The 12,127-nt window shown below is 39.7% G+C and overlaps 1 protein-coding gene across 1 annotated transcript; it reads right to left on the bottom strand.

Moving 5' to 3' along the window:
* Nucleotides 1–6,382: 6,382 nt before the first annotated feature.
* Nucleotides 6,383–10,709, bottom strand: LOC146621362 (sterile alpha motif domain-containing protein 3-like). Its single transcript, XM_085368362.1, has 9 exons — nucleotides 10,616–10,709; nucleotides 9,449–9,644; nucleotides 9,200–9,361; nucleotides 8,631–8,718; nucleotides 8,376–8,540; nucleotides 7,801–8,007; nucleotides 7,399–7,567; nucleotides 7,158–7,237; nucleotides 6,383–6,679 (listed from the first exon to the last, which is right to left on the bottom strand). The coding sequence occupies exons 1-9, from the start codon at nucleotides 10,707–10,709 to the stop codon at nucleotides 6,383–6,385; spliced, it is 1,458 nt and encodes a 485-aa protein (XP_085224488.1).
* Nucleotides 10,710–12,127: the final 1,418 nt, after the last annotated feature.

Here is a 12,127-nt window from a genome sequence, read left to right as displayed (position 1 = left end):
CAATTTTCTGCGCGATCAACCTCTCACATGTTTAAGCTTGCTGCGGGAGATTTCACTTGTCATGTTTGCATAGTAAGCTAACGATTGATAAGACGATGTCAGAGGAATTGGTGCGCAAATTATCGTCACTCACCAATCAGTACTGTCACTCTCTATGCGCAGTTCGCGCGATTGCAAAGTGAAGCAAAAAACAAGCGCAAATTCAAACGCGATTTCAATATGTGACATATTGACAGTGGCTCACCGATGCCAATGACATAATTACCCAACTACATTGCCGAAAGAATGCAAAAGCATTGACATATATTTTTCCTACCTATGATAGCCCGACGGGCAGGGCTGAGATAGATTTTGGTAGCCCGACTGGAAAAATCGCTAGCCCTGGGACGTCGGGCTAGCGATTTTGCGAGCCCTGCTCTAGAAACAACAAGTAGGCCTGCAGAGCGAGAGCGAAGTGCTCTAATAGGGTGATATGGTACTACAAGGTCATTAAGATAAGATGGGGCCTGATTATTTAAGACCTTGTATGTGAGGAGCAGGATTTTGAATTCAATTCTGGATTTAACAGGAAGCCAATGAAGGGAAGCCAAAACAGGAGAAATCTGCTCTCTCTTTCTAGTCCCTGTCAGTACTCTTGCTGCAGCATTTTGGATTAGCTGAAGGCTTTTCAGCGAGTTTTTTGGACATCCTGATAATAATGAATTATAGTAGTCCAGCCTTGAAGTAATAAATGCATGAACTAGTTTTTCAGCATCACTCTGAGACAGATATTTCTAATTTTAGAGATGTTGCACAAATGGAAGAACGCAGTCTTACATATTTGTTTAATATGTGCGTTGAAGGACATGTCCTGGTCGAAAATGACTCCAAGGTTCCTCACAGCGTTACTGGAGGCCAAGGTAACGCCATCCAGAGTAAGAATCTGGTTAGATACCATATTTCTAAGATTTTCAGGGCCGAGTACAATAACCTCAGTTTTATCTGAATTAAGAAGCAGAAAGTTAGCGGCCATCCAGGTCTTTATGTCTTTAAGACATTCCTGCAGTTTAACTAATTGGTGTGTGTTATCTGGCTTCATGGACAGATAGAGCTGGGTGTCATCTGCATAGCAGTGAAAATGTATGCTATGTCTTCTAACGATACTGCCTAGTAGAGCAGGGCGATATGGCCAAAAATATTTATCACGATATATATTTGAAAATTTGCGATAACGATATAAGTGACGATATAATTGATGCAAGACAAAATACAACTCCACAATATTACTAGCGCAAAAAGGCAACCTTCCATTTATTTTCACTTAAACAAGAAGCTGGTTTTTATGTACATTAAAGCTTTATAAAAATGTAACAGTGCAAATGCAAATTCCTTGCTGAAAGTTTAACCAAAAGGCATTTCCAGTAGAAATGGGCTGACATATCCTGAGCATAACCATGTATAATATCCACTGAAGTTAAAAAGAGGTGCTTTGCAACATTAAACTGCAGTGTGCAGTATGTATTTTTCGGACCATAAGGTGCACAGGATTATAAGGCACATTAAGTGAAACAAAGCAGTCAAATAAATCAAACTTTATTAAACTCATTCTTCTTGCTTCCTCCACTTCTGTACCATTGATTCATTAATGTTGAATTCTCTGGCAGCTGCTCTATTTCCATGTTGTTGCAGTATATTAATAACTAACCTTGTATTGTGGATGGATTATCTCAGTTGTTCTCCTGACTGAAGTTTGGTCCGTTTACAGCATCCTGCCATGCGATTGCATTTGTCTCTATCTATCAGGAACCTTAACGTTAACTTTTATAAGTGGAAAAGTGTTAGTGTTCGTCCTCCAGCTTCACTGTTTATGTTATGCTAACATAGCTGTGTCGCTAGCGATCACGTAGCACATCATTATATATCAGCTAGCCCAACTTCAGTAACCCTACAAACGTCACTGCTGTTTAGTTTCCTGTCTTCATTTATGTTGGAAGTGATAGCAGAGCTGTACGTTTGAATTTTTTCAGAAATCTCTCAGTCAGAACATGCAATATCATGCTTAAGTAACTAGCGAAACTAGCGAGCTAACTTCCGCTAGCTTCCCGCTAACTTCTAACTCCGTTAAATGTAATAAATTTTGTTTTCATGGATGCTTGGAAGTTAAACTTCATAGTTACACCTGGTAAAGCAGCAATGCTGATCGTTTTATTAAATATGAAAGAATTTAGACAGTTTTTAACTCTCGGTGATGCTGCAGTGTTCGTTTGACCTGACGCATACGGAGTTTAGAACCCAGATTACTCCCAGATTTAAGAGCATCTTAGTCCGACAAATACGACAATAACGACGGCCGCTTGCATGTTCTGCAAAAAAATGTGCTTTGTCGTGTATCTGACGGACAAACACCAAACCAGTTCCACATCACTGAAGTTGCACCATTTTTACAAACCAATTCTGGTTCATCTGTTTCACTCAACAATCGGCCATGTGCGTAGGCCTGGGCGATATATCGAGTTTTTAAAAAATATCGATATATTTTTATACGAGATATAAGATGTGACAATATCCTTTATATCGATATAGTCTATGTTACGTTATAATTATACTTGTGGAGCCGCAAGTTTGCCTCTTTCGTCCACTTTTGTCTTTACGCAACGTTACTCGGCCTCGCCCCTCCTTCAATAAACACAGCTCCCCCTCCTCCCCCATCGCTTCACCTGCAGGAAGCGACAAGATGGACACGGCAAATCTCCGTTAACGAGTTACTGCACATCGCCCCGTGCGTGGGGCTGGACGCCATCAACATGTTAGCTAGCTAACCACGCTAACGAGCTAACCACGCTAACGCCTAAAATCCTTGCATTTTCTCAAAAGTTGACAGCGCGCCTTATGTATGAATTCTGGTTGTGCTTGATGGCCACTAACCGATTTTATGTGGTACACAGCGCTCAGCAATCTGTCAAAAATGTTTTAGTACGACTTTGGTAAGCTACGGTGCTGCACCGCTTGATGGATTGTCGGAGCATTACGGCTACCGAGGAGCTTCGCGGAGTGATACGTACTGTGCTTCAACGTAATATTACCCTACTGTGTATAAGGACCATAAATGGCACCTGTTAAGAGACGTGGTTACGAAGAGGATTTCAAACTCAAGACTGTCAGTCACACAGTAGAAGTTGGGAACAGAGCAGCTGTGAAATCTGTCTTTGTTACTCAGCGTCTTTTAGTTTACATTTTGACTGCACAATTGTGAGCTTTTTGTTATGCACAAAAACAACATTGTTTTCTTTTATTTATGGAGCATTATTATTTAATAAATGCTCATAATTTATTTTTGAGTAAATCTTATGTACATCTATGCTCTATGTTAATAAAAGTGCCTGTGTGACATCTGGGACACAGCTTTGACTAAGAACTCTCTTTTTGTTCTTACTTCATGGCTTTAAAAAAAAAAAATCGAGATATATATCTTATATCGCCGTCCAGGTAAAAAATATCGAGATATGAATTTTGGGTCATATCGCCCAGCCCTAGTACCCCCCCAGCGACAACCTATTTTGTACCTAAAGAGACAAAAATGTACCGCCAATAGTCCAAAATATTTGGTTATTTAACCATTTATTTTCGATAATAGAATCACATCAAAGCATTTAAACCACAGGAATACGTCCTTGATTACATTCGTATATTGCCATAGGACATGTCAAGAAAAATACATTCATTTTAAAAAAAGTAAACAATCACATAAAGACATTAAACACCTGAACACAATGTTTTGACGGATCACAGAGATGGCATGTATTTAAAAAACTGTCCACACAAATGTTTTGCTCTACTTCATCAAGCCAGAATATATATGTTCATTACATATATATATATATATATATGTCATATATATAGACAAAGTGGAAAATGTTCTTGCAATCACGTCACACAGAATACCTCAAGGACACAAATAGCTTATCATCAACTAAATAGGTGTCTAGAGCTTGAAAGTCTAATTCATTTCCTGGATTGAACAGGATCCAGTCATTGTCAACTGCCACTTGGTAAGCATGGAAATGACATTCATAAGTGCGAGGAAGTAACAGTTTCCCACACAATACCCAACAAGTATCAACATTCAAAATATACTTGATTTTAAAGAATATAGGTATGGCTTCAGTGTGTACATGGCCAACTACAAAAACATCCTCAAGTTCATATTTGACACTGCTGACAGATATAGCCGACACACGCTGAAGCACTTTATCCTGAAAATGCACATCTGTAAAACTTTTGTGCATTTCCAGAGCATTCTGTAAGTCACCTGGCAGAGATGAAAATGGCACACTGACACTTGTGCTGCGTGAATGTTCAAAGTCAACAAGCAACCTACCTGAAGAAAACTCCCAGCACTGTTTCATTTGATGACGATTGCTAAGAGTTGCAGTGATGTTTACAAAGTTTTTGCATTTACTCGCTATATTTTTGAAATATTGATGCTTGCTTTCATATCTCATACACCACAAAGGGCGAAGAGGACCATACATCAAAATCAGCCTTGGGTAGTGAATAAGGTAGTGACACTTGGGTGTTAAAACATTTCCAAACACTTCTGTAGTCATTTCAAGAAATTCTTGAATAAGCAGGTTTAAATGAGCAAGCTCATCTTTTCTCACATTTGTAGCCATTACAAGATCTACGATTTCTGAACATAATAAGAACACATGCCAGTATGGAGTGCCAGGTGGAACATGGGGAGCCATTAAAAAAGGCAAGAGCCTGAAAAGGCACCATTTTTGACTAGCTGATCCAACTATGTTAGAATTTCGAAGCATCTTTTCCGTCAGTGGCACTGGTCTGTTCGGCTTGTCATTCCTCCCAAACTTCACATTTTTCAGCTCATCATTGATTTCATATATGGTAATGTGCTTTTCCCTGTGAGCTTTACAAATAACCAAGTTCATTACCAAAGGAATAACCCCCTCCATCAAGTCGTGCATTACATCTGGGGGAAGAGACTGGGTCACATCAAAGTAAGGCAGTGCATCAAATGTACAGTTACCATACACACCGTACAAAGCAGCACTCTCTGGGTTGTTTTCCACACAGTTTATGTGGTACTCATGTACTTTGGTTGTTCTAATAACAAAATGGTCCTCACAAAAGCGCTGTTGTATCTCCGAGTGCGAGGCCATACAAAATCGGCATATTCTGCCTGTATTGAAAGACATTGAGAAACGCCCAATCATATGAGCGGAAAGGTTGTCGCATGAAATGGTAGCAAGAGCAGCATGAACTGTGTGCTCTACTTCATCGACACAGATAGTGAAACCCTCTGTGGACAGCATCTTCAAGTCAGTTATCAAGGGCTGAAGTATAGTTTCAAGCCCACACTCTTTTAAATGTGAATGGCGAACCAGTAAGGCTAAATGAATGTGACTCAACTTTGAGCGATGTTTTCCACTTATGTTTCCTATAGTATAATAAAATGCACAGATTTTGTATTTATTTCGTTTTGCACCAAGTGCGTTCACAATTTCAAATTCATCTTCATAAAAATGAAGTCTTAAAGCTTGAGGATGGTCTTTGAAAAATGAGTGGTCTTTAAAATACATGCCATCTTTGTAATCAGTCAAAACATCATCATCTTGATTTCTGTGGTTATCCAGAACAATTTGTTCCCACACATCCTCCACCTGACAGTATTTGTTTAATACCTGTGGGATTGGAACATACGAATAACTACCAATTTTCACACCAGAATGGTCTCTTACTGTGTAACTGATAGGTTCTGTCATGTTCATTTTTGATTTGCAGTGTTCTTTTATCATAAATGGTGAACGAATTGAATCACATGCTTTCTGGAAAAAATCTGAAGTAGACAAAACCTGCTCAAGTTCTGGACAATCACTGAGGCGGAAACCATGTTTATCCAAATGATAACGAATAAACGAGTCGTAGTTTTCTTTAAAAAAACACAAAAGAAAACTAAGATCATCAACGATGTCTTGCTGAACAGAGTGTGGAAGGTTATTTTTTTCAGTACATTTGAGAATAAAGCTAAATAAATGATCTCCTAAATTATCAAGCAAACTGTCCATACTAGGTGGTGTGGGCCGCTGAACTGTGTGCGTCTCGTCTGAACTGTGTGTGTGTGGGTCTTCAACCTCTTTGTGTGCATGGTTTTCAAATCCATCTTCAACTACCTCAAGGCTATTCAAAACAGAGGGTTTGTGTTTGCGATACACATGGCGTCGAAAAGAGTGATACTTGGAAAAAGCTGCCTGGCAGTCATTTATTCCACAAGTGATGCTGAAATGAGGCTCATGTGCGTGTACTAACCCAACATGTGTAATCAACTTCCTCAGAGTAAATGCCCTTTTTGAACATTTTGAACATTTGTGGAGTGGGGGCATATTTAATAGAGTTGGTTAAGTACCCTGGTGACACTTACTGGCAGGGGTTTGTCTCCCTGGTTTCCTATGTTGACAATGCAGTTCTGAAGAAAGACAAGTGTTTTCTTGAAGTATGCAGGGTAGGTCATGTTGAACACGAAGAAGGTGGAGAATGCTGAGATGTAGGCCTCATCCAGCGAGCGGCACGAGCAAACATCCACTCCTTCAACTGTCACAACACAGCGACACTGTCTTGAGAGGGCAGTTGTCCAACTCTTATCCTTCATTCGAATGGTTGGGTATGGACTCGTGGGAGTATTCTGCAGAAGAGGAAGAAAAACATTAGTATACAGTATGTTTAAGCAATATGTGCCAAGTGGATTTTCAACAGATTCCTCAAATTACCTTCTTTTTTTTGCTGCAAAACAAAACTGTCTATTCTGATAACCTGTAAACATGGCCCCTACTCCAAACAAAAAGCTTCTTGACCAATGACTGTTGTGGTAGTGTTTGATAAGCTGCTAAAGTTTGACATAATATTCAAGGGCAAAAGCAATCACCCCTGACAGTGACAGTACCTGTGAAGAAGAATTTCCCTAAGGGGACAATAAAGGTCTATCTATCTATATAAACACCAGACAAAACCCAAGATCACAGCAGCACTGTAAATTAACAGCAGTGTTTTCCCTACATTAGCTTAGCTGTGATGCTGAACCGCAGCTGAATTCAGCTCCATGCCAACAAAACACCGAGAATGAAACTTGTGGCCAAAGGCTATGCATTGCATCATGCATTTACCTCTCCAAGGATGATGAAATCTTCTATCTTCTCCTTGAAGATGGATGGCAAGAGGAGAAGTGCCCCCTTGAAGTCAATTCCTAGGTCATACAGATGCAAATTCACTTCATTAGATTTTGATAGCATGCAAATTCCCATTAACATGCTCTTGACATAGCACTATCGTACATCAATTATCTTTGGAAGAGAGAGCAAATGAATTGTCACAAAATTTACTATTTGTATGAGGTCAAATTAGCACCTGTAATGTCTTCAGCAAGTGCATTCTCTCTTGCCTCCATGTAGACCTTCTTCAGTGGCAAATCCTTGGTCATTTGAAGAATATTTTGAAGAACAGCAGTGAAGTTTTCGCTAAAGCGGCGACAGATGTTGTCTTGGCAGGGATGCATTAAATCAACCTCATCACACAACTGGAAATGAAAAGAGCAGAATAGACAAAAGAATGACATTTTACATTGAGGATTTAAACTTTTGACATGTTTAAAGACACAGACTGGAGATAAATGTAAAGTGCTTTAACCCTTGAACAAAAATTCTAAAGATAATGAACAGATTGAATAATCAGTTAGTACAGAAAATAATAATCAGATTTAGAGACAAAAAAATCATTAGCTGTTTCCCCAATCATCTTAACAATTCTTACCCCTGCAGATGTCCCCAGGAATGGATATCTCTTTAATAGGTCCACAGTACACATTCCTTCAGCTACCTCTCGACGTCTCCATGCAAAGGTTTTTGTCATGCGGTCTTTCACCAGTGCTGTGTCAGGATGTAGCTTCTTGTGCTGATCATTTAGCACCTTGATATGAGCATCAACGGAGGCTGCATCTTCCCCCACAAAGCACGAATCCTTTGTCAAAGCAGATATCAGTATTATCATAAGTAAAATCTGATAAGTTAATGTTACTCGAAATGCGGTAATTTGTACACCAAATGCTTTGAAAAAAAATGCAAAAATGTTGAATAGGAATTGCAAGTTGAGCTGACTTTTGTTAAATCAACTGTGAAGTTCCTTTTTCTATGTTAATGTTATCTGTTAACATGTCTCTTTCAATTAATGTTAACTTTTAGCTTTACAGTGATAATAAGACTACATATCGTTAGCTTCATAGCATAAGTGCCTAAGTCATTGACTTAGTCAAATGACTTAGGCAATTATGCTATGAAGCTAACGATATGTTACCTTAGCTCTTAGAGGCTGAGGGTGTGAGGACTTACGAGAGAGGGCTTCAGTCTCTTCAGACAGGAGCTGCTGGATTCCTCTGTGGTCCGATGTTTCTGCGTGCGTCCAAACTTTTCTTTAACCCGGTTCACTTCTTCATTGCTGATTAGGGGAGCCCGTTCTGCTTTGAACTTTCTCTTGAGTTGGCTGTGCCAGGTGTCCTAGTTGTTTCAAATGTATATAAGTAGTTAATTATGCTTACTTTATATTAATATAATCTATAAAAGAAACAAAAAAGGAGAGGTACTCACATAACCATTTCCGTGTACATCTCTTAGGAAAGGATACTTCACAATCAGGGCTTTGATGACCTGGATGTAGTCTGAGTGGGTTGGGTACCTGTTTCAAACATAAGAAAAACAACCCACAGTACACTGATTACTCTTATCCTTTCCTGGGGGCTTTTCTGTTCTTCAATTCTTCTAATCATATTGTTATTACCGTAAATAGTATGTTATAGACCAATGTCAAATCAATGTAGCTAAAGTTGATTTTAATTTTTTAAAAATGGGCATGGACAAACAGCCACACCTCTCCCAAACTTCATTAATTAATTGACTGCAGTCCTGAATTATTAATTTACTCTTGAGCAAATTCGAAAATGAACACTTTGGATATCATAGTCCAGACAAGGTCTGGAGACACAGGATGTATGGTTTTACCACTATTGCCAGTTCAATTGAACCGTGTGTCACGCCAGACTCGAACGCTGGTCTCCAAATTGGGAGGGAGATGGGCTAAGCATTTGTTCTCTGCCTTTCGTACAACAGCAATATTAATATTAAAAAATTAATGTAATTATTCAGAACGGAACCCTTACATTGTGTACTGTGACAGCATTTCATAAAGAGTCCCAATTATTTTGTTTCGGTACTTCTGTTCTTTCTGGACTGGTTCTTTGAGATCCAAGCGACTCTGGACATCTTGTGGGAATTTTGGAATGGAAATAACTGCAGGCAGTCTACGGCAAGAAGGTATAGAACTGCAATACAGTAGGGAAACAGCATTAACTAGCCATTTTGCAAGCACTTAAATGCATATGCAAATTTAGACATTTATCACAACCTACCTCTGGTTTGCTTGGGACACTGGACCTTCAACTGTACCTTCAAATGGGTCGACCGGTTGTAAAGTGATGATGACTTCCTTGTAGCGGTTTGTGAAGTCTCTGAACTTCAGCTGCTTTTTGAAAGACTTGTCAAAAAGATATGCAACCATGGTCTCCGTGAGTCCACAGTCTACCGTCTCTCCATCTACATCGTTATCTGAAATATAAAGTACAGTATGAAATAAAAATAAAACCATTTTCAAATTTAGTTTTAAAGTGACATTATGGTCAATACATAATAATAATAGTAATAATAATAATAATGGATTGGATTTATATAGCGCTTTTCTAGGCACCCAAAGCGCTTTACAATGCCACTATTCATTCACTCTCACATTCACACACTGGTGGAGGCAGCTACAGTTGTAGCCACAGCTGCCCTGGGGCAGACTGACAAAAGCAAGGCTGCCATATCGCGCCATCGGCCCCTCTGGCCAACACCAGTAGGCAAGTAGGGTAAAGTGTCTTGCCCAAGGACACAACGACCAGGACAGAGAGCCCGGGGATCGAACCGGCGACCTTCCGGTTACAGATGCGATTCCCAACCCCCTGAGCCACGATATTATAATAATAATAATAAGCTATCATTGTGAATCTGTCTATATTCCCCAAAAGGAAGTTACAATTAATTCTCTTGATTAATTGTTAATATAAATTAACTGGTAATATAAAAATGTAAGTAAGTGTAAATGTCCTTGCGCATAGCTTACAGCTCTCATATTCGAAAATCCCACTAAGTAGGTGGAATGGTACAAATGTGTACCTTCCATTGTTTAAAATCCCTTTGAGCGGGAAACAAGTTAGATGCCATAAATTTTGCTTAGAAAACGATTTTGTTAATAGCTATATTTACATACTAGCATGTTTTGAGAAATTATTGATTTTTTTACATTGTTGTACAGGGTTCGTCACTATTTATTGATAAAACACTCGAATACGGCGGGCAGACAGACGTTGAACATTCCACCAACAGTCTAAATAGTCCACATTTGTACCTTTCTTTGTTTAAAACTTAGCTAACTGCTAGCTTTCGCCCATGCTAAATCTAGCTCTTCGGACTTTTGCTAACTCTACTGTAAAATTACACGTTGTAATTTTTATAAAAACACAAAATCACACCCGACTTACCTCTAAATCTTTGCGCCTCGTCGTCTGACACATCAATGCCTTCTTCCATCAACTTTTTAAGGAGCTCCTCCGTGGATAACCCCCTGAGAGTCATTTTCAGCGCGGAGGCGGAGCACTCATCGCTGCTGCCTTTTCGGCCTCTGGGATTAATGCGCGTTGCGAACTTGACACATGAAAATACAACATTGTGGTATTAATGCGCAGCTGTTTAGAAACCGTTATGCTGTCTTGGCGAACTATATTTGTAACTTACAAAATGTAGTCACCGTAACATAAAAATCTGCTTGACATTTTAACTTCCAAAGAGCCTCGGTTTAACTTGATGTTGCAAATTCCATAACCTGACAATTAATGAACAATTCTAGGATGTAGTAAAAGCAAAAAAGTAAATGGCCAAACATAACAGTAAAATGATTTCACGTTTTTGAAAGATTTAAAACATTAAAAATTATAACTGGAACTTAATAAAATGGAAATGGACCAGTTTTTTTTTAAACATCATTTGGTTGTGCCTGCATGTCATTGTGTGTGTGTTTTTTTTAATATAATTTAACATAACTTACACAAAGGTAGGTTACAGATATTCTTTGCATCATAGGATAATTTAAGTACAGAGGAGAGGACCAACAGATTTTATTATAACATGTAGCTTTTATGAGCACACTCACATCTCATATGAATTTTACAATTAACCAGGCCCATCCAGATTTTCCCATGCTGACCCATTACCACATTCTGCCACTGTCACTGCAGTACAGGTCAAAATGGTACAGATTTGTACTTTATTTCAAATTGAACCTTTAAAGGGGCATCATCGTGGACTACAGGAGGAATGCTGACCCACATCCACCCATCCACATTAAGGGGACGGCTGGTGGAGCGTGTGAGCAGCTTCAAGTTCCTGGGAGTCCACATCTCCGAGGATCTCACCTGGACGACCAACTGCTCCAAGCTGGTCAAGAAGGCTCACCAGCACCTCTTCTTCTTGAGGACTCTGAGGAAGAACCACCTGTCCTCAGACATCCTGGTGAACTTCTATCGCTGCACCATCGAGAGCATCCTGACCAACTGTATAACAGTCTGGTACGGGAACTGCTCTGCCTCGGACCGGAAGGCGTTGCAGAGGGTCGTGAAAACTGCCCAGCGCATCGCCGGAGCACCACTTCCTGCCATAAAAGACATCTACAGGAAGCGGTGTCTGAAAAGGGCTGGGAAAATCATCAAAGACCCCAGTCACCCATCACATGGACTCTTCACCCTCCTGCCCTCTGGGAGGCGCCACAGGAGCCTCCGGACTAAGACCACCAGGTACCGGAACAGCTTCTTCCCCACAGCTGTCAGACTCCTGAACTCTGCCTCCTGACATCTGACCCACGTTAAACTCATGGACTGAACATACACACACCCACAATGGACAACTGTACCCTCAAACACAATAATAACATGGACTGAACCACCACTCACAACCACTAGCACTTTATATAGCCTCTGTAGGAATTATATCTCACTTAT

This window comes from Diplotaxodon limnothrissa, linkage group LG12 (assembly GCF_057381915.1).
Source record: "Diplotaxodon limnothrissa isolate DT_005_m linkage group LG12, D_limnothrissa_male_GT1.1, whole genome shotgun sequence".
Classification (NCBI taxonomy): domain Eukaryota; kingdom Metazoa; phylum Chordata; class Actinopteri; order Cichliformes; family Cichlidae; genus Diplotaxodon; species Diplotaxodon limnothrissa.
Note: the sequence above shows the minus strand (reverse complement) of the source record. Positions and strands in the feature narration are given on the sequence as shown.